The sequence below is a fragment of the Drosophila subpulchrella genome, chromosome 3R (assembly GCF_014743375.2).
Source record: "Drosophila subpulchrella strain 33 F10 #4 breed RU33 chromosome 3R, RU_Dsub_v1.1 Primary Assembly, whole genome shotgun sequence".
NCBI classification, from domain to species: Eukaryota; Metazoa; Arthropoda; class Insecta; order Diptera; family Drosophilidae; genus Drosophila; species Drosophila subpulchrella.
In genome coordinates this window covers 15,703,849-15,731,666 of record NC_050609.1, presented here as the reverse complement: position 1 = coordinate 15,731,666, position 27,818 = coordinate 15,703,849, and the positions used below count along the sequence as shown (strand labels likewise).

Below are 27,818 nucleotides of genomic sequence, written 5' to 3'. Positions count from 1 at the left end.
AGATGATTTTCCCATCACTCACATTAACTTTGGTGCTGGCTGATCGCTGGGGCTGCTCCAGTTCCCTGGCCACAATCTCCAGTTCGAAACGATCCTGGTTATACTCGGCCATGATGGTGTTTGCAGAGATGCGTCCATCCTGCGAAATGGCAAACGGACTGGGTACAATAGAACCTGTCGCCTTGGTTGCCCCAAACTTGTACAGATTCGAAGCGACGATCATAAACTCTATCTTGGCATTCTTTCCCTGATCCGCATCCGTAGCATTAACCAGGGTTATGGCTGCACCCATCTTGGCATTGGCATTTACTCCGGCATAGTAGATGGATTTCTCAAACACGGGAGGATTATCGTTCACATCCAGCACGGTGATGGCTACCTTTGCGACTGTGTTATCTCGATTTAGGGTCTTGATGGAGAACGCGGCGCGTTCCTCTTCGGAGATGTGCAGATCCGCCTTAATGCTGGCCAGGATGTACAAAGTGTACACATCCGTTTCCTCGCGATCCAAGCTCTTGTTGGTGTAAATATCACCAGTCAATTTGTCCACATAGAAGGCACCATCCTCATTGCCCAACAACATGTAGTAGAAGATGTCCCGGTTATGCTTGCTCCTGGATGCAGCTTGAATATGTCCGATTTTCACATCCCGGCCGCTATTCTCGTTGATTGATACCTTATAGGGATTAGAGGCATCTGGGAACTCTGGGCGGTTTTCGTTGGCATCCACGATACTAACGCTGAGAAGACGTAGCGATTCAAATGGAGGATTGCCTGCATCACGGGCCACCAGGATAATGTCGTAGCTAAAGGAAGAATTACAAATTAAAGAGAGTTTTTCGTCAAATTTGGGGCGACTTACTTGGCTCGATTCTTGCGATTGAGCTGCGTCCTCGCTCTCAATTCCCCTGTCGCCTCGTCGATCTTAAACTCCCCAGTTTGCTGCTCATTTCTGTTGTTCACCTGCAAGTGGTAACTGATCTTGCCGTTCTCCTCCGTATCATTATCCATTGCCCTAACGGTGAGCAGTAGGTAATCCGGCTGCACAATATCACCGGGTATCTCAATGGTGGCATTGGAAAGTGCGGGTATAACAAACTCTGGCTTGTGGCGATTAACTCTTAGCACTGTGATAATCGCTTTGGCTGTACTCTCCATGGTGCCCGATCCCTGGGTATCACGTGCCGAAATGGTCAGCTCGTAGGCTCCATGTTTTCCGGATAAACTCTGCGCGGGATACACAATGCCCGACTGAGCATCCAGCTTGAAGAGGGCCATTTCGTTGCCAGACGTGATGATATAGCGTACATCTCCATAGAGACCCTCATCCTGGTCAATGGCTTGAACTTGGAGCAAGGCAGCAGGTGGCTGATAGGCGGCATTTTCCGCCACCGTGGAGTTGTAGACATCTCGCGTGAAAACAGGAGCATTATCATTGACATCCAGAATATTGATGTGGATCTAAAGATTATAGAATATTTTTAAATATATTGTTTAAGGTACATATATTATAAGTTATTTTACTCACCGTAGCCGTGGCTGACTTTTGAACTGCAGCAGGAGCCTTATCCTGGGCCACCACGGACAAGGTGAGCTCCTTGATTTGCTCCCGATCGAGAATGGAGGAATTGGCCACCATCACGTTGCCCGTATAAGCATCAATGCTAAAGTACTTGTTATTCTCCCCAATAAGGGTGTATGTAATCTCGCCAAAGACGCCCACATCTCCATCTTGGGCGTCCACTTTTCCCGCCACAGTGCCTCTGGGTGAATTTTCAGTGACATTGAAGTAATAATCGGTTTGAGAGAACTTGGGATCATTATCATTCAAGTTGATAATGTCCACCACCACATCAGCGGTGGAAGTCAGGGCGGGCACACCCGTATCACTAACTGTGGCTTGGAACTTGACCTCCTTAACTGCTTCGTAATCCAGTCGAGCAATGGTGTAGATCACTCCGCTGGTCTGGTTAATGGCAAAATAGTCGTTGGCACTTATGTTGTATTCCCCTATGCTAGAATCCTCATCGGTGGCCTGAAGAGTGGTCAGTACGGTGCCCACAGGCTGCTCCTCCACCATTTGCAGCTTGATTTGCGGCTGCTCCACACTCCATGGTGCATTAAAGCGCTGTAAAAAATTATTTGTTTATATTTGTATCTTTGAAAACAGAGTCAAAATTATGTGGTAAAACTTTAAGCAGAACACCCAGCTTTTTCATCTATCTCCACTCATGGAAGGAATATTCAATGAGCTCCCCCATACCAAGCTTAAGCTGCTATTCATCAATATATTTGCCATACTGCACAGTGCCACGTATTTGAATGTATACCGCTTATATGCCGATTTGCGAAATGTTAAAGTTGGCGTGGATGGCTCTGGTGAAGAGATATGGATCAGGGAGATCTTCACATTCCTCATCAGTGGTCTCATCGTGGTCCGCTTTTCCCTATGTTTTGTCGGTTTGGCTTCAAACATTGTGGCCATGTGAGTGATTCAAATAAGGGGTAACTTTTATTTTACAATTTAAGGTCCATTTCAGATACCCCATTTTAACCAACTCACAGGCTGAGATGCTCATGCCCACCATCATAGTGCAGGCCATAGACAATGTCATCCTTAATCTCTATGAGATCATTTTGGGCTACGGCAGTTTGTGCTATCTGTATCCGGAAAGTACGGCTGTTTTTATCTTTTTTATTCTTAAGATGGGAATAAAGATCGCCTGCAGCATCTCTGTGCTGTACGTAAAGCTCAACATTCTTAAGAAAACATCCTTTTATTACCCATTTTCGTTTCAGGAATATTTATTCTGATCACCACACTCACTTGGCCACTCTAGTTTCTTTTAAAGAGGATTTAAACAGCTTGGGACCAGACAGTGTGGATGAAATTGAGTTGGCCAACCAAAATTTTGATGCTACCTAAGCTATATCATAATATAAATTCTTAAAATACAATCTAATTTCTATATTTACAAAATAAAATCGATTGATGTTTTACTCACCGGTGGAATCTTGTTGACATCAATTATCTGTATAATCAGCAAACCTCGACCCTGAAAAAAATAAATAGTATGATTATAATATAAAATAGGTTTTAATATGTATTATCCCCACCTGCTGGACATTGGGAGCTGTGCTGTCCGTGACCAAAACATTGATCCTCATCACGGCAAACAGATTGCGATCCAACTGCTTGTTGACCGAAACCCTTCCGTCCCTGGCGATCTTAAAGTACTCCTTGAACTGATCATAATGCGGCAGTTCCTTGCCCTCCTTATCGATGGCGGTGATGTCATCAGTTCCAGCGAACTCCAGGGCATTATGACTGGCCACATCGGGATCGAGGGCGATTAAAGTGTACACCAGTTGGCCAGGAGGAGCATCCGCTCGCACTTCAGCGTGCTGGGTGGCCGGCACAAAATAGGGATCTTTGTCATTGCTGTTCTGAACATTAATGGTCAACGTGGCGGTTCCCGTGAGACTGGGCGTTCCCAAATCGGAGGCCTGGACCTGCAGCAGATAGGTGTTGCGGCGATCAAAGTCCAGTTTCCGGGAGACGAACACCTCACCGGTGCGCTCGTCAATGCCAAAGTCATCGAAGCTGCCCTGTTGTATCCGATATCGTAGCTCGGCATTCTTGCCCGTATCCAAATCGGTGGCATGCACCCGCTCTACGCTCGTTCCAATCTCCGAGTTCTCCTCGACGACGGCACTGTAGCTCTGCTGCTCGAAATTGGGCACATGGTTATTGACATCCCGCACGGTGATATTCACTCCACAGTGGGCCGAGAAGAGACCATCGTTGGCCTCCACAGCGAAGATAAGCTGATCGCTGTTCAAATTGGTCACATCCAGAGTGGCATTTGGCCTGATGCTAATCTGACCTGTCTCACGATCAATGTCAAAGATGGCCTCCACCTGCTCGGATCCACGGATTCTGTAGCTAATTCTGGACATGGTGTCCGCATCCCGTGCCTTCACAATCAGCGGCGAATCGAAGACCACGGCACCCTCATCCACACTCGCCCTGTACAGGGGACTTTCGCAAACTGGTGGTGAATCATTGGCATCCGTCACAGAAATCCGGAGGGAAACCACAGAGGCGGAACCACGCCCATTGTCATCGGTGGCCTGTAAAGACAGTGGTCAAATTTAGCATTAGATTTAAAACTTTACAAGATATATAAAATCCTAATGTTTAAAGCCTTCCTTAACAAAAATTCATTATTAAATTCGCAATTAATTATATATTACGCTTATCAGATTGGTATCACAATAAATGATTAAATGCCTAAAATTAATTTATGCAAATTAATTATTATTTAATGTTCTTCAGTTGTCAATAAATCGCACAATTCTCTAAAAAAGATTATGAATAATAATTGTTTACGCTATTAATTTATTCAGCAAGTTATCATAATTATTTGCTCAACAAAATGCACAACACATTAATACATTAGTATATATAAACGTTTTTAAATGCGGGCTAAACTTAACAGGTGTTATAATGAAAACTGATTTATGCACTAAATAATAAATAGCGTTTAATGAATTATTAAGTACTAAAAAGTGTAATAACACTACATTGTATTTTTTGTGTCCGGTAAATTTGTTTTAAATTCTTATAATCAGTATTAAGGTGTTGTGTGACGTGATGTTACAGAACCGCAGTCCTGAATTTTAATCCTCTCTCGTTATTTATGTTAGAGGAAGATCTGCCTACACGAAACACATCTCACATGATTCCCCCTACCAAGTTACGCACATAAAAACCTTGCCACCCACTCGCACACGAAGATTGAGACAGTCACTCACCTTGTATGACAAGAAGTACGTGGTCACCGATTCGTAGTCCAGACACGTCTGCGGTGCCTTGTCGTCATTAGCATTCGCTGCGGGAACTCCAGATGGAGATGGAGCTGCGTGTGGAACTGGAGCGGATTGTGGATCCGACGATGACGATGACGACACCTCTGGCTCCTCTGGCGCCTGGGTGATTAACGTATACTGGACGGTGGGCTCGGTGCCAATCTCCCTGGGAGCCACCTCCATGGAAAGCATTTCCAGATGGCCCTCGCCATCGCCATTAGCCTCCTCATCGTTTTCATCCTCGTGCAGATCACGTCGCTCGCGTCGGTTGCCCTCCCCTTCGCCATGACAGTTGGCCAGGCTAATGACACCTGTCCGCTCGTTGACATGGAAGAGTTCGGCTCCGGTTCCGGATAGGCTGTAGCGAATGCCGGAGTCACCATAGCTTCCGGAATCCACATCCCTGGCCGTAATGGTGGCTATGTACTGACCCGGAAGCGCTGCCTCCGAAACGGATGCCGAGTAGCTCTCCTGCTCGAAAACGGGCTTGTTGTCGTTAGCATCCAGAACGCTCACCGTAATCGTTGCCGTGGAAGATAGCTTAGGATTGGTGTCCGTCTCCTCGGCCACCACCAGTACGATGAACTTCCTCTGGTTGGGATTCTCATAGTCCAAGGTGCCGTTTGCCACGCGAATGTTCACCTGCGAGTAGCCGGTGACCAGCTTGGGCTCCACATCGAATACCCCAGATACATCATCCAGGCGTAGGGCAAACTTTGAATTGATGCCCACATCAGCATCGCTGACACTCATGTCCAGAGCGAGGGGAGTGCCGGGTGGTGTGTTCTCCAAGAGGGACACCGAGTACTCCTTGTGATTGAACACCGGCGGAGAGTCGTTAACATCCCTAATGGTCACCGTTGCCTTGGCCGTGGCACTCGTCAGCGGATCATCGCTGGGAACTCCATTAACCAGCTCCCTGGCACGGATCACCAGCGAAATAATGCCCGTGGAATCCTCCAGAGCTTCTCGATCCAAGGGTTTGGCGGTGCGCAGTTCTCCAGACTGGGCGTCCAGCAGGAAGTAGTCATTGGGATCTAGTAAAGGGAATAAATTTATTTTTTAGTTAGTCGATACTTATAAGACTTGATTTATTACTTACTTGTCTTCAGATCATAGACAATCTTTCTGGGTTCTCCAGTGTCACCATCTCTGGCATGGACAGTGAGAACCAAAGTGTTAATGGGACTGTCCTCATCAATAACAGTCGAGAGGGAGCCCTGAAATACGGGCGGTTTGTCCTGCACATCCTTCACCCTTGCCTCGAAAGTGGTTTGGGTCTTGTGCGGCCCATCGGTGGCTTCGATTTGGAAGTGGTACACCATACGCTGATTGTAATTTAGGGTATCATTGAGCACAACTGCTGCCTCCAAAATGGTGGCCTCTCGCTTGGTCACATACAGGCGGAATCTGGTTGGGAATTCAAAAAATAAGTTCCCTTTCCAAGAGATTATTCGAGAGCTACTCACTTGCTGCAGGCCTCGGGACTTTGCTGCTGTGGCAAGCATTTTAGATCGAGACTATCGCCAGCTATATCCCTATCCTTAACAAGAATCTTATCAAAGATAGTGGTTCCCACCGCAGCATCTTCGTTTACATCAGCTTCATAGGGAGTCTGCAGAAGAATATGTAAATATAATAATAAATAATTAGAGGGATGGAGTAAATAAAGGATTTAAAAAGATTGCTGATAGGTGATAAAGTTGCATACTCACATTTTGAAACTCCGGAGGATTGTCATTCAGATCGAGAATGATAAAAGTGATCGGCACCTCGACCACATTATCCCGCTCCGATTCTCCCTCGGGATCTACGCGATCCCTTATCGATACCAGGAACTTTAGGGTATCCTTCTCCTCGCGATCCAGTGGTTTTATCAGCGTTATGTTTCCAGATACTGGATCCACGCTAAAGTGATCAGCGCCTATGGCACCGTAGGTTACAGGACTTCCCTCAGGATCGTAGGCTTCCAGCCGGAAAACTACTGTACCCACAGTCACATTCTCGTAAAGGATAATATTATTCAGGGTCTGCGTAAATACGGGTGGCAAATTCGTCTCTCCTGGTTGGGAAAATATTTTAAAATTTAATTTAAGTGAATTCCTTTTGATTTCTTTCGGTTTTACTCACCCTTGGTCAGGCTCAGGCCCAGACAGATCAACAAAAGCCCCAAAGGGAGCTTCATTTTGGGGTCTGCAAAGAAAAAACAGAATAAACTTAGTGTTTGTTTACTTTTGAGTTTCGCCAAAAATGTAAGCCAATAAGCTTAAACCAAACAGATTTGCGAGACAAATCGGAGACTTTCGAACAGCAAAATATCATAGGAAGTCGAAGATTTGAATGCTCTTAGCAGGGGTGGTATTAATTTATTACAAGTAATGTTTTTTAACCTCAATAAAAACTCATTGCTGTCCAATTAAAAATTGTGTTTTGAAATGGTTTAAGTCTTAAAAAACAAATTTTAACGGGGGCTTTTTAAAGGTCCATAATTTAGGAGAGAATTTTTTTAAATTCTACGTTGGAGTTAAACACCTATTAACCCCCCTCAGAGTATATTAAAAACCTGTTATCATAACTTTAGGGTGTTGTATATTGTTATTTGATTTTTTTTCGGCTTTGTGCTCGTTTTTGTTTTTTCCCCATTTGATGGCATAAACAAACAATAAAGATAAATTAAATTTCATTTCGTGCTGAAAATTCAATTAGCTGACAATGCACACAGGCCAGTGAGAGCGTGACAACGATGATGCGGATGATGGTGGTGGTGGTGGTGTTGGTGGGGCTACTGATGATGATGGCTATAACAACATAACGTTGTTGATGACAAGCAGCAACAGGAACAACAACAGCAACAACTACAACAGCAAAAAGAGGCAACAAGCAACATTGTGGCAAATTGTGCACTTTAACTGCGGGTTGGCGGGGGTGTTGTGGGGTTGGGATTCCGAGGGGGGGAATCGCCGAAGGCGCCAACATTCCTGTTGCGTCCGTCCAATTGTCCGGCACGCACCACCTAACCGAGAACCAGCATTGTAAGCCCGTGGACCAGAGGCGCACATATCTGGCAACCAGCAGACGGACCAACCAGGCGATGACCACACAAACGGGCGAAGGAGCAGGATTACACTTGGGGAAAAAAGGGGTTCTTATAACCCATTTGGATAATTAACAAAATATGAAAATAGCAAGAACTTGTAGCTCGATAATGAATCATTAAAAAATATAAAAAGAACGATTTCTTCACAAACGTTTGGTGTAACAGCTTTTTTATGACACCGCTTATTTTTATTAAAAACCTGGAATTATTTTAAAAAGTCATGGCAACCTACACATAAGTTAAAATGTAGATTAAAGAAAATGTTAGCTAAAGACCCTTTTTTCTTTAGGTTACGAAGACTTTTTTAAACAAATCTAGTTAGTTTGTGCAAAATAAATCAAGTGTCAAGATCATTTAACCCTTAAATTCTATGCTAATCCTATGTTAAATCTGAATTTTATTTTATTTGGCATTTGATAGTAGATTTTATAATGAAATATAGGTTACAAATTCGCTTTTAAAATATTTAAAAATTTCAAATTCTTTTCCAACTGCATTCTCTGAACTTTTCTGCTAGTGCATAAGCAGGAGGAGCAGCAAACACGAGCGAGAACCAAAACCAGGCAGAGCCAATTAGTTATGCATAAAAGCTCGACTAAATATTTTCAGTTTGGACCATGTTTTGTGTGGGTTTATTTGCTTACAACACTGGCCAAGAGCCTAAATGGGCAGCACGAGCACAAGCCCAAACACAAGCACAAGCACAAGCACAGCACAAGCACGAGCAAAGCAAAAGCACACACCTCCAGAGAGTAAGTATGGCTGTCTGGCTGAGTTAGGTACATAAATTCACCTACAAGCGTTCTGCAGTCGTCCGGCACTGACCATAAACTCAGCATTTTAGGGTTAAGCGGGTTTGTTTTCGGGTCTGCAGAGGGTTTGTCGAACTTGGCCTTAAACTTATTCCCCCTTGTCACGAAACGGGATCCGACCCCAAATCCCCACCACCGCAGGCCAAAAGTTCAAACAGGAACTCGGAATACTCTAATGGCGAACAAACTGTGTTTAAGCTTGTGCATCGGATATAAAACTAGAATTTGGGAACTTTGTTAAAAAAATAGAGATTACAACTTTCTTATTTATACGAATACGAAAAAACAAATCATGATTTAAAATATTCCTTTCTTTCATATTTATTTTAATGTTCTGGGTAATAGGACCCGCCAGTTTCGATACTCTCTTCTACAGTTCAATATAAATTGAATTTCATATTCAACTAGTTGCCACGTTGTCATCTCCCCCAGCTATACATTCCCCTGTTGATGTATAGTTTGGGGCTTATATATGGTTTCAAATGATATTCTTACTGTCTCTGTTGGCCAGGAGTTTAGTTGAGCTTTGTCCCGTTGATTGGAACTAAACAGTGGTAATTTATGGAAGACTAAATCATGTTACCCCCAACTGAATAGATTCGTAGCCATTGTGCGTTAATCTTATGGGATTATGGGCTTAGACCCCAGGCCAGGCAATGTCCAATGGACCTCCATTGTCTCCACGTGAGTCAGGAACTAATGACTATCCCAATGACATTTTGGACTGAATCGCATTAAATTGCTACATAAATGTATGCTGTCCTGTGGTTGAATTCCCTTGCACACAAATATGGAGAAGTTTCCGGAGCGAAATAATTGCCAGATTTTCATCACCTTTTCAAGCTTGAAATGCATTCAAATATGCAAACTGGGTGTCCATTTTACTCATGTAAATATACAATTACTTTCAGTTTATATATTTTCTACTCTCTTTTAAATAGTTTATTTTTCTTGGGGTTTCATTTAGGTTTTTGTTTTTAGAGTATTTCAAGTGTAAATAAAATGAATAAAATCTTTTGCAAAACGGAACAGATTTCCTCTTGATTTACTTTTCTTTATGCACTGCATTCTATTTAAAGCTCCAAATGAATGTGAAAAATGTGTGTTGAAGCAAACAAGTCAGTTACTTAGTCACACTTGCACTGGCTTAAAGTATTTGGGGGATTGGGCAAAGTTCAGTGCGATATCCATCATTTCCCTCAATTTTCCGACTCCGATGAACTCAAAAAACTCTCCCCCCACACCGCTAATAGCCCACAATCTCCTGGCAATATATTTTTTGGTTATTTTCCAGGCCAGCTCTTGTGCTCTGTGTCAATATTATACCACGGCCATTAAGGCTGCCTCCATATGCACATATGCGATGTACAACCCCACGTATATAGACACGCGTTCGGTGGAGCATAACCAATATCAATCATACAGTAAATTTATATTGCATTTACGTATTTTCCTTTTCACGTTTGTCAATCCAAAGCCGAAACAGACAGATTCGGCGGAAATTCTGGCCAATCCCCAATGAATCCCCGACCAACCTGTTGATGATTCAAGCCTTTCGAGAGGTGGCACAGCCACAATCCATCCCTGGGGCTCGGTCTTTTGCCCCAATCCCTTTCTCGTGGCACCATAAAAAAAGCCATGTGTACCTTGAGTCAAATTTACTTTGAGTGCACAGCAGTTTGGCAGCAGTCCTTCCAGCAGATTGCCTCCCCAGTTGGGTCTTATCCATCCATCCATCCATCCATCCACCCCCTTTTTTCGGGCATGTCAAACATAATAAATCATATTTATTTAAAATACATTTTGCTTAGCCAGCTTGGCTTTTGTCCTCTGCTGCCCTGAGCCATTCTTTTGGGAGTGGCAATAATAATTGAATTAGGTGCGCTCCAAGGGACCCAAAGCGGTTCACCCAATGCTTTTTGTTTGCCCCTCATCCGATTACGACTAATGCTGAAAACTTGTTTGTCCTCCACTGTTGCGCGGTTTTCGCCGCTAATCCGGGGAATCCCACTACGACTGCGAATGGCTGCCTGGCTGGCAAACTTGACACTTGACTTTGTGGGATCCGCAACTTTTTCGCTTTATTCGCAGTTCTCAAACCGAATACTTTAGTCGCACGAATGGACTCACTATGAAGGCAAAGCTGGCAAGGGAACATTTTTTTGTGGAGAGCCAAAAACTTCACTACAATGTTGTAAAGTGTACTGTGAAAATGTTTTCTTACAACACGAAGTCCAGTTGATAAAATATTTTTTTATAACATCATAATTAGATTTGAGCCTAATATAACTATGGGTTCGTAAAAAAAATAAGTAATCGCCAAAAATGGGATTTATAAAAACAATTTCACATTGAATACGACGTCTAATGATGTGTAAGAATTGTATATAATACTTGTTTTTAAATTTCACTAAATAGTGTATTTTTATAAGCCAGTATACCAAAGTACTAAAGTAAATCGATTTATCCTTTAAGCAAGTAAACAAAATTGGTTATAAAAACGATGGTTTATGATATGTTACTTATATTGCTTATACCATATTTTCAGATTGAAACCTCTGGTTTACAGTGTATCTCATCAATGTTTCATCTTCGCCATCGTTATTCTTTTTATCTGATTTCTACCCTCGCTGGCATAATAAAAATGTCAAACTCCGTATGCTGTCGCTTGTAATACATTTTATTCATAAAATGCTCCTTTTTTATGATTTCACTTGGCCTTTGCCTAGCTTATTCCCACTTTATACCTATCTCTTTCATTTACCATCTATCTATCTCTTTCTCCGGCTGTTTGTGTGTGTGTGTGTGTGTGTGGAACATTTGTTGAGACTGATGATGATGATATCCCAAATGCGAGGGGAGGGGCGGGGTTCACAAAGTGCTCCACTTAAGTATGCTATGTAAATCACCTGTGCGAGTGCCGCCCCATCGCCTCACCTCTCCCCTCGGGTGACAGCCCCTCCCCTTCAGTTAGCTATGCCACCGTGTCAGTGGCGTCATTTTCTTTATGTCTTGCAGTTTACTTGGCCCAAAGCGTCGCCGGCGAAAAACCTTTGCCAGGGATTCTATTTAAACGGCATTATCTTCAGTTGCCGCCTGGCCTTATCTCACCTTCCACCCAGCTTTTCTCCTCCTTGGAGATGCCTCAACATTTTTGCGTTCGCATTTAAATTGCTCTTTTTTATTTGCGCCTTCTGTCCCCATTTTGTTAGTGGGTGGCTGTTTTGGGTGGGGTTTTCCCTCTTAATTTATTCATAAGCCCTGGTTGGGGGCTGTTCTACTTCTTGAGTGGGCCAACATCATTACTATTACTCATGCACGGCACACACACGCACACCAACAGCAGCACAAACACACTTTCACACACTGTTTCATGTGCGTGTGCCATCGTAACTCAAAGTTGTCCTGTCCGTGTTTGTTTAGGTACCATCCCCATGCTCAAAAGTCAAAGTTTCCTCTTTCTTTGGGTTTGTTTTTGTTATTTTTTACTAAGCAATTTTCACATTCACCTGACTTGCCACGCCATCCAACAACCCACCCATTTTCCATCTCCCGATCCGTACCACCCTCCATCGTTCATCGCCCCTTCACAGTTTCACAGATTTGCGCTGTATAATTATGCCTAGCCCGGCCCCACACAATCCATATAAGCCAAGAAAGGTGCGTTTCAAAAATATACATCATAAGAACTGAAGAAATTTATAGGTCCTCAAGTCAAATATGTTAAAATCACACTATGTATGTAAGCCATATATATATATAAGGCATTGAAAATGTCTATTAACGCAACAGGTTTAAAAATTTGGAAGAATTTCAGAACATATGCTGTTTACTTTTTAACACGAAGATTTGCATCTAAAACAATGCTGGCCACACTATTTAAACAAAACAATTTACTGTTAAAAAACCTCTTTGAGTGAGATTTTGCTCAGGGTTATGAAAAATATATTACAATGAACTTATAGACCATTTTAAAAACATTTTGTAAGAAAACAATAATATAATAATGATATAGCAATTTTGGTAAACCTTATATAAATAATTCCTTTCTCTTTTATCTCTACCTTAACCTAAACTTCGTAACAAATAGTTATTATGGTTAGGTAACGTGCTGTCTCTCTGTGAGACTCCCTCATTTCGTATTCAAAACACTTGTGACAGTTTAACAAATTTGGAATTTAAATTGCACTTGCACTTAACTAAGGAGGGATTGGGATCGGGGCTAAAAGTGAGGCCCTTGCGAAGCGAAGGGAAAAAGCAACGACTTTGGCACCTGTTGGGGCTAAAACACACACAATCTGATATCCCTCCCAAAAAAACCCACACGTATAGAAAAGCGGCATGTGTGTCTATAAATCTGTTGCCTTAATCGTTATCGTCGAGGATGCTGGTTTTTATTATGAGCGAGTTGCTTAATTTTCACAATCCGCCGCAATTATGAAAGACAAAACGGGATGAGCAAGGGGATGAGTGGGCCAAACGTGCCACATCCGTGTCCTTCCCAAAATGGAATAGAGATGGGGTAGCTGCTTTTGGCCCCCCAAAAACTTCGGGTCTTAAGGAATAAAGCCAGAAAGCAAGCGAGTTCGAGTTCGAGTTATTATCAAGTTTCTTCTTTGGCTGTTTGCCTTGGCGCTTCAGTTGGTCCTTTTTTGTTTTTGTTCTTTTTTTTGGCAGGATTACCATTGTTGTTTTTCCCACGAGTATTAAGTGGCAGACCGCCCACACCCACACAAGGACAGGTGCGGAACTCGAACTTAAAATTACGGCTCTGAAATGAAATTAAAATGGTTTTCTTTCTCGTTTTTCATCCAAAGGCAGCTTGGTAGTTTGTTATTGTCTGTCTGCATATTGAGGAACGTTAAACAGACCTTCCCGAGTACCCATCCTGGCCCACTTGGCCAAGTTTAAATTGGTTTTATGTTAAAGCCAAATGAGTACAGCTCGGGGGTCGAGCTCAGAGCTTTGGGGTTGGGGTTGGGTTGCCACCAACCGCCGTTTCCAGTTGAGCATCAGGAAATGAAATTTCTTGCGAATTCCTCTTATTTTTTGCCTTTCCTTTTTTGTTCTCCTCTTTCGGGGCGGAAAATGGTGGGTTGGGGTGGTTGGAAAGTGCCGTCGAGAGGCAGATTTCCCAGCACTTGACGAGCGGCCGCTCAAGGAGTTTGACTGCTTGTCAAACACAGCCAAATGTTTTGATATATTTCATACTCTTGACAATCAGCTCGAGGGATGGCCAAGGAGTGGGGGTGAGAAGACCAAGACCGAGTAGAGAGCATTTCAAATAAATGACCCGTAATGTATTAGTTGGCCTGACCTTCAAGGAAGTTCGAAGAGTATTTAACCCACTAAAGTTTACACCAATTTAAATTTATTTACTGCTTGCAAAGGAGTCTTCAATCAAAAATTATTTAATTTTCTTAGCAATCTTATGCATTTGAAAAGTTTAACCAAAAGTTCCAACAAGTTGCTAAGAATTTTATAAGCAAAACAATTTTGTGGCAACAATGAAATTGCAAACTTTCTTTTAATATCAACTAGGTGAACTCAAATATTACATGTATATAAATAAGATCTTCTAAGAACTTTAAGAAAATATTTGTATATTTTAAAGTTTCCCATAAGCTTAACTTTTCTTCGCTAAATCTTCCTACACACCATTAACTTTATGGCGTTTTTATCAGACCCCAGTTGACACCACAGGGTTAATTGTTTGTTTGTTTTTTTTGCGCCAGGCTCTAATGCAGTGTGTTTTTCCTCACAGAACAACAGCAATTTTTCTTTATTTTTCTGTATTTGCTCTAAACTCATTGTTCTCCTGGGTGGAGAAAAGCGCTGGAAAATGTGTGGGCAAAAGAAAGAGGGGGGAGGTGGGAAAACTGTGTGTGCAGCTTAGATTTTCGGAGCTTTGTTTTGTGATTTTCTCGGCTCCATCTCGTTCCACTTTAATAGCAATCCCATTATCAACACACAGCAGCAGCAGCAAAAGCTGTGACAATGGCCACAGCAGAAGCCAACCTGTTACAAAACCGAATTCAAAACACCACCAACAGTATCAACAACCATAATAACTGAAGCAACAATACTCAGAGGAACAACAGGACTAAAGGCGCATACTCATCCCATTATTTCACTGCATTCATAATGCATATGAGACTGCTTTTCTGCATTTAAGCCTTTGAAAGTGCATCTAGAATTGGTTTGTGTGCGATTGCAGTGTTCTAAGTTTTGGAATTTAACTTGCCCCATAATATTAAAGGTCCTTATATATCAATATTATATATGTAGTACTTAAATACAAGTATTTCAACGTATTCAATTACTTGAGTAAGTCTGTCTTGAACCACAGATGTAATTACCAGCCATAAATATAGATAATTTTGCTCTTCTGTTGAAACTTAAATCGCATTATACTCCCCCTTTTCTCCATCGATAATCGACTGCTATCATCTCGATTGCAGTTGGGCTGCCCTGCTCGGCAATTTCCCCTCGACTTTATCCCCTCACGCGCTTCAAGTGGCCATTCATTATGGCCCTTAAACCAGACATTGCAGCGCGGCGAGGCCTAAAGCATTTGCCCCGTTAGATGGGCAATCGATGGGTTGGATGGGTTGGATGGGTTGGTACACAGAAAGAAACCGATAAGGATATGATTTAATATGATATTCGCATAGTAATTATATTCTTTCTTTTAAATCTCTAAAATTACTCTGGGTAAGAACGAGACTGAGAGCAAAAAGACAAAGTGATTCACCCCATATGGAAATAGAATTGATTCGGAATTTCATCAACATCATCTTCATATCTCATCAATTTTTTTTCCGTGTAGGATTGCAATGCCAGTCAGGCGAGGCTGTAAGCATAGGCATTATAATATAGTACCTGGATCTCTGGCTCCTCGCCTGGCTCCCTATACACATAGTAAGCTTTCCTGGAATGGGGCAGGAGCAGGGAGCTCCAGAGGCACGTTCCGGGAGAAAGCACTTAAAATATCTGCGCACGCATGACTGATGATGACTACTTAGGGCCTGGCAGGAATTTCCACAACTCCACGCCCTCCCCTCGCACAGGTGAGCAGAGAGAGAGAGCAGAAGCTGATAAGTATTTTATATTTTACGGGATTGTTTGTTGTACGTGCCCCAAATGCCACCCACATAATTACCAGGCCTTCTACTGTTCACTCCACTCCACTCCAAATTATCGAACATCGAGGGGCAAACATCAAACATGGCATTACACAAGCGGTTGAAAGACATCAGCATTTAATTGCCCCCTAATGCGCCTGAAATGGCAAATGCAAACATGCCACAAGTGACGTCGTAAGTAATATACATAAGTACACACATATATTACATATTTAAATGCATGTGCAGATATGTATCTTGTGGCTTTTCCTGGCGCTGCCATTGACTGCAGTTCAATTAAGTCTGACAACGAACGGATAATTATCGCAACGCACACAAAGAAAGTCAGGAAAATGTGGCCCACAAAAAACAAGGCTTAAGTCGAATATAAACTTAATTAAATCAGTCCATCACACGGCTTACAACCATTAGTTTTGAACTCTGGCCAATTAGTTTAGATTAATTGAAAGTGGGCATTAGTAAAATGCGGTTGAGTGGCAAATTAATTTGAAAAGTGACAAAATAACATGCGTAAAGTGTACAAAAATATATACAACACACTCTTTAAAATGTTCCCAAAATATTATTCCCCACTTAAAATAAATAAATTCATATTTTTTTCGATTTCTGTTGTCTTAGGTCGGATAAGAAACCACGTAGATTTGATCCACTACAAGTCACTACGTGACCATGACTCCGAAAACAGAATTTCCGCTTACCATAAAAAGAAAAACAAACAAGGCGTAAAGAAAACAAACATGAATTAAGGCGAAAACTAAATCCGCAAGAATAACAATAACTTTCATTCAAGACACGGAGTTCTATCATTTTCGACGGCGCTTCGTGTTCGTGTGACTGTTATTGTGTTTTGCTCTGACTTCATTTTGTGACTTTTTATCAATTTGTCTGATTTGCTTTTGGCCCATTCATCTGGCCATTTCCCCCTCACGCGTGTCACAATGGGGAAAGCACGAGGAAAAGATTGGCAGAGTGAAGCAGTTAAGCGCATTTGATGGTTCAAAGCACCAAGGAAGTAAGGCACGTTAAGTATACGACTAGTGGGTACTTGGTGCAACGGGAAACCAAAATCCAGACCACTTTCCATTTTGATTAGAACCTTTCTGTCAAAAGTGGAATCTACCTATGTTGTAAATCAAAAAAAATTGTCACAATAACATATCTGTGAATATTAAAATATAACTCCATTGTAAATTAAACACATGTTACTTGTAAAGTCAGGATATGGAACGGACTTAAGTTATACATTAAAAGAAATTGCAACTTTAGATAGTCACAATAACTTATCTGTGGAAATGAAGTTCTAATTCCATTGTAATATTAATTTGGAAATATTATAATATTAATATACGTAAAGTTCTTAAGCTATACATTAAATAAAAATTGCATCTTGAGATAGTCACAATAACTAATTTATGGATATTCAATTCTAATTCCATGGTTATATTAAATTGGATACCATATCTTACTAGTATAGACAGGATATTAAAAATAAATCAAATCAAACTCTAAACTCTACAATCAAAAAAGAATCAAAACCGTATAAAATCTTTTTTTATATACCCCAAAAAATTCATTCACACACCCTGTACAAAATTTCACAATAAATATTATGCTACTAAAGCTCTAAGAGAATTACATGACAGCAGCAGCATCCACTCCCGACGACATTTTGCCCTTCTCCCCACACATCTTACCACCCAAAAAAATAAAAATAAAAAAAACAGAACCAGGGGACCTCGGAAGTGGTTGGCAAAAAGTATAAAGAAATGAAAGAAATAAGCGTTATTATCGTTATTACGTGAGCAAAATACATACACACAGCAACACAGCAGCAACAACTGGGTAAAAATAGCAACAACTACGGCAGTAAGCAGAACTATATATTAACAAACAATAACAAAAACCGACGATGGGAAAAATGTTGGAGGGGTGCTTTATAAAGACGACGATGACGAGGACGTCGAAAAAGAAGAGGAAGACGACAAAGTCACCAAAGTGCAAGTGGAAGGAAGTGGGTGAAAAAATAAGAAGATGAAGAAGAAGGAGCTCTGGTAACGTCAGACTTGGAAGTGATTTCAGGGAGCACTTATACCACTTCAATATATTTTACTGCTCATGTGGGTATAAACACATATATACATATATATATAGGGATATTTATATATATGAAACTAAATGGACACACGTACGTCGCCCTGGACGTGAAGTGCACTTATCAACAACGACATCGAGAAAAGGGTCAAAATAAAATTGCACAGCTGTACACGTGATAGAAAATAGTGGAAATAAGACAAATCCACATATAATACATGATTTATATTACCCCCACCATCCGCATCATTTCGAAAATTGATTTGTAACTGCATAGAGCCAAACAAATCTATGGCAAATGATGGTTAAATGAGGCAAACATGTCGGAAATAGATACCCGAAATACATATTCTGTGGACAGAGTGATGACAACTTCTATTTGCGAGACAAAAAGGGTTTAATTATGACCAGAAAAAATGTACAAATCAACAGCTCAAATTAAGCAAAGATAAACACACCGCAAATTTGTATTTCATTTGTGCCCCGTACGGATTACTCACTGATATTTTATGAATTTTATTAAATGCTCAACCTGTCCCGATATCAACTGCAAATCAAAGGAATTACAGAAGGAGATATTGCACATTTCACAGATGACACAAATGTAACAAATTGAATTGTAATAATAAAATTAAATTCCTTATTTCGAAATCCAATGGAAAACCCTTTCGAAGGCCATTAAATAGATTCCAGGGGATCTGAATCGAATTTTATTCCGCCGCTTGTAGTCCTATTCAAATTACGGCGGATTTGCAGCCGCCAGTCAACATATGGCCAACACAAACGGCTGACTTCCTTTGTGGGCATCGCCATCATCATCGTCCTCAATGGGGCTCCAAAAGCGGTACGGGGTGAACATGGCAAATGCCATTGGATTTGAGCTGCTTATGCCGGGGATTTAGTTATAAATTCCCTGGTAAAGCAGCGGATGGAGATCGCCCCTCCCCTCCCCCCGTCGCTCTTTGCGAATTGAAATTTAATGCAAATGTAAATGTTGCAAAAAATACGTGGGGTGGAAACAGAAACAGATTATTTGTAGCACACATTTTGGTTGGAAGTTCTCCACTTGGAGTGAAACAGCCTCGCAAGTTGCAACCCTTTGGGCATTAGCGCCCACCAAATCCAAATACACACATCCCATAAAGATTTACATACAATTTTAATACGTTTTTATATTGGATTTATATATTTTTCATACGCATTGTGTTTTTTTTTCTGAATTTCAATTTGATTTAATTTGCACAAAAAACTTGCGCGGAACAGCTTATGTATAGAGTTAAGGTTTGGCTGCTGTTAAGCCAGTGATTATTTTATTTTTCGGATGCATCTTGTTTGAAGTTGACACAGTGCTTGAAAAAACAATGAAATATGCGCAACAAATACGCAAATAATGACAAAATCCGACCAGCCAGGAGCAGAGGAAAAAATCTGTTACAATATTGAAATATTTTATGAGTGAAAAAAGGGCGAATGGCTACCCCACTTTGGCCTGCAATCAGCTCCTCTGCAGACCCACAACAAAAACAACACAGAATGCGAATGTTACGTCCTTTTCCGGATTTTGTGGAGAGCCCCCGGCTCCTTGTTTTATTTTTTGGCTTCACTCAACGAGAGCGACACTTAAAGCGCTTTAAAAGCAAATTTATCTCCCATTTCCTCAAATGCCACGGGCTCGGCAGACGCATCCTCTTCGACAGACTCATCCTGCGTCCAGGATTCAAGTTGCCTCCAACCAATCTCGACTGGAGGAAGCTCCCCTCTTCAGAGACAATTGCATTTGCTGTAGGAAAGGGGGTTATAGTACTGCAGGCATAGGACAGACACACTCAAATATTGATTTATCGAGTTGCTCACATGCTTTTCCCATATGTCCTTGCAGCAACTTCTATTTCCTTCAGCCTTTGTCCTTTTCTCCTTCGCATCACCCCCTTTCCGCAAACAATAAAAATTGCTGTAAGATGGCTGGGGGTTATCCTGACAGGGGTGTGAAAATTCACAACCGAATCACTTCAGGTTAACCTCAAGCCGTTCACACCGCTCAGCTTCCCATTTCTCCCTCTTTGGCGTAGTAAAAACTTTAAGTCTAATGACTTTTATAGATACTTCACAATAAGTCCCTACGAATCTCCTGCTTCTCCACATCTGCCCTGTGTGGTTGGATTTGGCCAATGAACTTGATTGTGGCAACAGAGTCTTAGCCGGGGATTGACACAACTCAAGTGGAAGAGGAGCCAGCAGCACGAAAGGCCAAAAAGCTCATAATGCATTAAGCCCTCTTTTTGGGGGCGGTGGGTGGTCTACGAAAGCCGGAAGAAGTGTACGAGAAGTAGGGATAAAACTAGCTTTCATGAATATTCTCCGCTTTTATTAGCCACTTCCTTTATTGGATAGTATTTGATTTGGTTTTATTTCGGTTTATGATTTTATGATCAGCTTATTAAGGTCTTAGACGGCTAGTTGTTGTTAGATGGTAAGGATTTAGGATATAATATATTATGATAAGATAGTCAATGTTAAATGTAGTTGATTTCAAGTGGCTTTCTATAGTATGTTTAAATTTTTAAATGAACATGATATATTTAAATAGTAGATGTATATAAAAAAAATCAAGACATATGTTTATTTAACGTAACATTCTTGTAATATAAAAAATCTCATATTTATTCAATTTCCTTGCCACTTTACTGGAACTTCTTTTACTTAAATTTCAATTATTTCAGTTACGCAAATAGTCCACGATTCCTTCTTTCTTTCCTTTCTTGTGTCTTACCCATTTATCATCGACAATGACGCTGCGGCAAAAGGACTCCCAGGACGAATCCTTACTTTGTCCCTTAATAATCGCCGCTGCAAATGGGGGTAACTGCAGTCCCCGAAGAGCAGGGCCCATTGCAGCTTACTGACCACACCCCCAGGAAACGGAATAAGATCACCTCGTATATATACACACACAGAGCTTTATTACACACTTTCGGCGCCAGAGAACCCCCTTTTTGCAATAAAATGGTATAAGAAGGACTACAAATTGCCAGAGGCCCCATATAAGAAGAGGTGTTGAACAAAAGTGGCAAAGCTTTATTGTCAACCCGAATGAATTCTTTAAATTGCCAGAATGGATTGTGTGCATTCTGCACTTAAGGAAAACCCCGCTCCGATATAATTTACAAAATATTTACCCATTTAAAAGCCTTGTTTAATTACAATGACGAACAATTGACAGCTTTTAATGAGACAAAAACACAACAGCGTAAATTGCGAGTAAACCATTTTGTTCTCATTCGCATTCGCATTCCAACTTTTATGGCCTTCGATGGATGATGGGATTGCCTTGGCCGGAAAACCCACACCAAACAACCGCTCCTTTACCCCCTGACTTAGCCAGAAATTAATGGCCTAAAGGGAGGGAGAGGATGTTGGGGGGAGAACTCTTTATGGACTGCCAAATGGGGGGAGCAAGTGTAAACGAATGGAAGGAAAGTAAAACAAATTCAAACTGCTTTTTACGGCAAATGGAAATGGAATTGGAATCAGAGTTAAAATCCGAATCGGAAGTGCAGCTGCCTAGGGATTAGCATTGCAAATTAGTCGGGGAAATTACAAAAACGAATTAGATAATTAAAAGGAGATTGATAAGGGTGTTTGCTTGGGTAGACAAGTATCTCAAACATGTTAGATCAAGTTGTAAGTGTTGTATTCGTTTTTAAATATTTATTATCTATTATTATTTAATCGTAGGTACTATATAAGACATATACCTATAACCGGAACTTTATAGATCATATAATAAGTATTATTGTATTATATTATATCATATCATTTTTTAGTATCTCGAAATCCTAGGTTATTGAGAACTACCTAGTTTAGTGTTCCAATTATAATTTGAAATGAAATACTTCCGCTCTCCAAATACCTTTACCATCTAGCCATATATCACACCCATTGGCATGCTGCTTGACAACGGTAGGAAAAAACCAAAAAGTTGCAACTCAATTGGCTCCAAATTGTTGGCCAACTTGTGCATCTCAAGGCAAGCTGGTAAAAGTGCATAATTCTATAAAAGGCACACAAATTGAAACACAAACACAAGCTGCAGGGACTCCCAACTTGGAACGCAGTTCTCCTCTCCTACCAAAGTCAGTGGGAAAATATAAAAGTTTTGCTGGCAGTCTGTGAGTTTCTATTAAAAATATTGTCAACTCAATACTGGCGGAGTAAGTAGGCGACGGGGTGACTCTGAGTTGATTGTTGTAAACAAAGTTTTCATAAAGAATTTCCACGCCCGTACAGGAAAAAAAAAGGAATGGGAAGAAAGAAAGTAAGGCAAAAAAAAAAAAAAAGGAAGCCGACAAATTGGCAAAACCTCCAAAAGAATCACAACACAAGGCAACCACCCAGTCAGCCAGCTGCGGTTGGTGGGGCACAACAAATAAATTGACATTCCCCCACCGCCATTTACTCTAGAATCCCCCGGCTGAGCCACTCGTTATCATAGTTATGGTTGAGGCTTTAGCCGCAGCCAGGCAACGATGAATGCTGCGGTTTTTCCCCGGAAAATCGAGGGGGAATGGGGTTGGGGGTGCAACGGAACCAAAGGACCAAGGTGTTAGGCTGAGGCATAGAATCGGTGTCTGCTGGTGGCTTTTCCATATACCTATTGCTCCTGCTGCTGCTGCTGCGGCTGTTGCTGCCACAAATTAAAATGTGGCCGCGCTTAAATTCCCACACAAAATTTATTGTTTTTGCCGCCTGCTTGGCAAAGAGCCCAAGGAACAGGAACAAAGCCAGCCAGTCAGCCAGAAATAGGCAAATAGCAAATAAGTTAAATGCTTTCTGGGCCAAAAATTTATTGGCAGGGAATGGGAACAAGTGCGAATGAGATCATGGAATGGTTTATGTGCATTTCACATCTATAAAATGAGGGAGAGTGGAACATATATATCAGGTTTGAGAATATATTACTTGATTTTTTCTGACTATTTAGTTTTAGCTAAAAGAGTAATTATTTTCCACTATTCCAATTACATCTATAAAACAGAGAAAATGTTAAAACATATGAACATACCACTTCTGAGAAAATAATCCTTAAAAAGTAATATTACTATGAAATACATTCCTTGTTTTTCCCCCATATTAACAGGTTTTTCCTAAAACTCTAATAACTCCAAACGAATCCAATTACTTTTAATTATGATGTGAGCTGGCTTTACTCCCGCGTCTATTTTTAAATGGATTTAAAATTCACTTTGATGCAATCCCATTTCACTGATTCATTTTTTATGCCGCGCATTAGTCAAACTGCCCAACAAAGTTATGAGTCCTTGGCCGCTGGCGGAATACATAAAAAACCCGGAAAAAATAAGGAAAATCTCCTACAATCCAACAAACAAAACAAGAATAGCTGCCAAGGATAATGCGTTGCAAATGTCGACGACAATAAAAAGGATAATGCGACAAGTTGAAAACGAGCCAAAAAGGCGACCGAATGACCGCCATTCTGCCCAGAAAAGTTTGCGCCAAGCACAAAGAATAAGGAAAAGCGAAAAAAAACTTTGTTAAAACGAGAAACAGAAAGTTGAGAGAGCATTTAATGAGTTTATTGAACCAATTGCACAAGTTGCAGGTTGTTAGTTGCAAGTTCCAATTTCAAGCTGCATGTTGCGTCATTGAGCTTGCAGAAAGCCAAAGAAATCCGGGCTTTGCCATTGCTACTTGGCCAACTGATTCTTGGCCAACTAAGACGAATGAAGAAAAGTGCCCTTTTATCTCTCTCTCTCTCTCTGAGTTAAGAATGAATTAAAGCTTAAGTTTTTCTAAGATTTGCCGGCTCTTAGAAGCTAATTCAGCTCCGGCCCAAAGCCAACTGCAATTCTTCTTGGCCATTCGTCTTGGCCATTTTGCCCATATCCGTCCGAATGTCGCCAGGGTCAGCTGAGCAGTGCTGGGCCAACGAAATTGCGGCAGACAGAAGTCATTTAAGGAGAATTTATGGGATTTTAACTGACATTTAAACAGTCGCCAAGAAACAGGGACAGATAGCCCGGGGAAATGAGAGGGGGTTTTGGAACTTGTCGACCAAGATTAGCGACGACTGTGCAACAAAATGTTATGGACAGGGCCCCGGATAATGAACGACTCCAGATCCCCAGAGATCCGGGGAATATGAAGGGAAGAAACGACCCAAAAGGAGCGAAGCGAGAAAAATGAAATGTAATTACATTTGAAAATGGAAAAAAAAGCACAGAAAAGAAAAGGAAAATGCTAAGGAAAACTGGAAACGACGGTCAGTCCGAAAGAAACATCTGGGGCCGTTGGCCAGTTTTGGGGCGTTGCTTTCGAGCAAAAATCACTGCAGCATTTCCTTGTAATTAACTTCATGAAGACGTTCCCTATTTCAAGGGAGTAAAAAGCGAGAACTGAATGGAAAAAGCTCCGCTGACAGCTAAGATTGAAGAAAGATGAGTGAATGAAAGGGGAAATGCTGCCAGGAAAATTGAATGCTTCTATTTGTGCGCCCCCATTGGGAAAAACTGATCGAAATTGTATCTAAATTTAAAAAAATTAAATAGGTCTTACACTCAATTAAGTAAAGACCAATTCACAAATAATTTTAAAAGTAATTTAATTATGTCTTCATGTTTCGTTAAATTAAGTCAAAAAAAGTTCTTCAAGCCCACTTAAAGTTAGCTAAAAATGTTCGCCCATTTGTTTCAATTATTTAACATGATTCGTAATAGTTTATTTTCTTGTCTACACACAAATTACAGTTCTATGTTTTTAGATTCATGCTCGGGGCCTAATGTGTCATTGGGGAATTCTTCCTTAATTAAAAACCACATACCTACATTACAGTGCACTTAAGCAAACACATAATGAAGTGAGTGATGCTTTAATGCATGGGGAAAACTTTAATTTGGGAAAACTCAAACGGAATTTATCTAAGCAGAACTTATTGAAAGTCAAAGAAAATTACCAGAGGTTAACTTAAGTCAATTACAAACAAGAAAGGAAGTTAGCTTCGGCAAGCCGAAGCTTATATACCCTTGCAGCTATAATTATTAAATTTAAAAACACAAAAAATGATATTCCCAATAGTATAAGATAATATGTCAAAAAACACCGAAGCTATAATTTGTTTCATATTATTTTCCTACCAATTTTCCGATCGTTCCTATGACAGCTATATGATAAAGTCGTCCGATTTTGATAAAATTAAATTCGAAACTCAGAACTAATTAAAAAATGTTATTTCCAAGCGTAGGAGGTTATATGTTAAAAAACACCGAAGCTATAATTTGTTTCATATTATTTTCCTACCAATTTTGCGATCGTTCCTATGGCAGCTATATGACATAGTCGTCCGATTTTGATAAAATTTAATTCGAAATTCAGAACTAATTAAAAAATGTTATTTCCAAGCGTTGGAGGTTATATGTTGAAAAACACCGAAGCTAAAATTTTTTTCATATTATTTTTCCACAAATTTTCCGATCGTTCCTATGGCAGCTATATGATATAGTCGTCCGATTTCGATAAAATTTAATTCAAAATTCAAAATTATTTAAAAATTGTTATTTCCAAGCTTAGGAGTTTATATGCTAAAAAACACCAAAGATATAATTTTTTTTCATTTTTTTTGTCCGATTATTCCTATGGGAGCTATAAGATATAGTTGTCCGATCCGGCTGGTTCCGACTTATATACTACCTGCAAAAGATATAAGACTTTTGGGAAAGTTTCAGCCCGATAGCTTTAAAACTGAGAGACTAGTTTGCGTAGAAACGGACGGACAGACGGACAGACGGACAGACGGACAGACGGACAGACGGACAGACGGACAGACGGACAGACGGACATGGCTAGATCGACTCGTCTAGTCATGCTGATCAAGAATATATATACTTTATGGGGTCGGAAACGTCTCCTTCACTGCGTTGCAAACTTCTGACTGAAATCAATATACCCTCTGCAAGGGTATAAAAATATGTATCCCTATTTTATAATTTAAAAATACTCGTACCTTTAATACTGTTTATCACGCCAACGGTTTCTGAAAGAAAACAAGAATGAATTAATTAGTTAATTGCAGTTTCATGTAAAAGTTGCAAGTTTAAAGAAAATTACAAGTTGGCAAGTGAGAAAGTTTAAAGTCAAAGCAAAGGCTTGAAAAACTTTATAACTACTTTAGAAGTATTCCTTTTATAAGCTCCCAATTGAAATGCCCTAATTGGCTATTACAGAGAACTAATTTGGTTTAAGAACTTTATATCTGTTTCTTTATTAAGAGGCTTTTGAAAACTTTATGAAAGCCTAAGAAGTGTTAAGTAGTACATACAACCTTTTCAGGAAAGCATTTTTATACATAATTGAATATCGTATTTTATGGAGCTGTTATAAAGTTATAGAAACGAGAGTTACTTCATGGTATTTTTATTCATAAGTATTCTTATTTAAATATACCTATACCTACTCGTATGCAATGCATATATGTATATGAACAGCACAGCACACTTTGTAAAAAATCAACTTCAACTCAACAAGGTCGACCCCAATTTACTGCCCCCCAGCAAAAGTGTGAATAAAGAGGGGTTTTCATAGGCCAGGGGGCAGGGGCCAAAGGCGGGACTTTCAAACTGCCAAACCGCAAAATTTGCAGCCGCAATTTCTGTCTGTGATTTGCTGCTCTCCAGTGCGTTTCAGCATATTTCCATAATTTTTCGAAAAATGTGTGGCATTCAGAGGGGCCATCCCAGAAACAATTTACTCGTTATACAGTTGCTCCACCCCAGTTTTTATGCCATTCCCATCAATATTTTTTTTTTCCAAACTGCACTTGTGAGTTCTTTCTTTTTCTTCTCCTTGGCAGCAGTAACAAACTGTGGCAACAGTAATCGAAAAGTTAATTCTCCGAAAAACAAGGTAATTAGTGTAGCACTGCCCATAAAACCCAAGCGAATGTGCAAAAATAACGAGAAAAGTTTAAAAAGTGCCCAACAAAACGGCGATAGAGATGGAGAGAAGGGGCTAGAAAAAAAATAGAACTAAAAAAAAGTAAAGTAGAAACAAGAACTACGAAGTGGGGAAAAGTGTGGCATTGTTGGTTGCAACTAGGCAAGGGCAAACACGGCGTAATGAATGGCTCCGACTTGTAGGATGCAGTCTGGGGGTCCAGGGAACAGGTGTGCAGGTGTACCGGTATAGTTAAGGGCCCCAGGTAAAACTATAGTTACAGCCGCAGCTCCAAATAAGGGTTACCCCCCACCAGCAGCTAGAAAGATCTCGTTGGGTGTTGCCAAGGTTGCCAAATATGCAGGTGGGTGCGTAGAATTTTGGATTGGTTGGTAACTGATTCCATGTGAAGGTTTAATTGCTTCACCATTTTTTTTTTCAGAATTAAACTTTGTTTTTGATTTATATAAAGCTTTTCGATGGCCCTCTTCACTCTGCCGCTTGCACACAAATTGAAATGTCAAAACCTGTCATATAGTTTAAGGGTTATTTGCATATCTACCTTATCTACTCATCCATTTTGCATTTTATTTTAGTTCTAATTGGACATTTGATTAAATGTAAAACAAGTTTTAAATAACAGAAATATAAGAATTAATTAATGAAAAGAGAAGGAAATCGGATGTCAGGGATTAATTTCACATATAACACCACGCCTAGTTATAATATTAATACATTCCTGTCTCAATTTATTAAAATAAGATATAATATAACAAGCAGTTCCTGAAGTAAACTGATCTAAATTTAGGATTAAGTTATAATTTAACTTTGCCCCCACCCAAAAAGCATATTGCC

The 27,818-nt window shown here is 40.5% G+C and overlaps 2 protein-coding genes across 2 annotated transcripts in view; one reads left to right on the top strand and one right to left on the bottom strand.

Moving 5' to 3' along the window:
* The window catches only part of LOC119548583 (cadherin-87A), a 65,539-nt gene that overhangs the window by 1,939 nt on the left and 35,782 nt on the right, over nt 1-27,818 (bottom strand). Inside the window, exons 4-14 of the mRNA XM_037855906.1 lie at nt 26,035-26,064; nt 7,003-7,065; nt 6,588-6,934; nt 6,342-6,487; nt 5,975-6,282; nt 4,819-5,909; nt 3,118-4,134; nt 3,006-3,056; nt 1,529-2,128; nt 863-1,461; nt 23-806 (exon numbers count right to left, since the gene is read on the bottom strand). Of these exons, the coding sequence (XP_037711834.1) occupies nt 23-806; nt 863-1,461; nt 1,529-2,128; nt 3,006-3,056; nt 3,118-4,134; nt 4,819-5,909; nt 5,975-6,282; nt 6,342-6,487; nt 6,588-6,934; nt 7,003-7,057 (4,998 nt within the window). The 5' untranslated portion in view covers nt 7,058-7,065; nt 26,035-26,064. The remainder of the gene's footprint in view (nt 1-22; nt 807-862; nt 1,462-1,528; nt 2,129-3,005; nt 3,057-3,117; nt 4,135-4,818; nt 5,910-5,974; nt 6,283-6,341; nt 6,488-6,587; nt 6,935-7,002; nt 7,066-26,034; nt 26,065-27,818) is intronic.
* Nucleotides 2,136-2,980, top strand: LOC119548591. Its single transcript, XM_037855933.1, has 3 exons — nt 2,136-2,485; nt 2,541-2,741; nt 2,800-2,980. The coding sequence occupies exons 1-3, from the start codon at nt 2,232-2,234 to the stop codon at nt 2,924-2,926; spliced, it is 582 nt and encodes a 193-aa protein (XP_037711861.1). The 5' UTR covers nt 2,136-2,231; the 3' UTR covers nt 2,927-2,980.

Bases quoted from the DNA above. Each gene is read 5' to 3' on its own strand.
- LOC119548591 (XM_037855933.1), top strand. From the start codon at position 2,232: ATGGAAGGAATATTCAATGAGCTCCCCCATACCAAGCTTAAGCTGCTA. The intron at 2,486-2,540 runs GTGAGTGATTCA...GGTCCATTTCAG, and splicing joins GCTTCAAACATTGTGGCCAT to ATACCCCATTTTAACCAACT. The intron at 2,742-2,799 runs GTACGTAAAGCT...TTTTCGTTTCAG, and splicing joins GCCTGCAGCATCTCTGTGCT to GAATATTTATTCTGATCACC.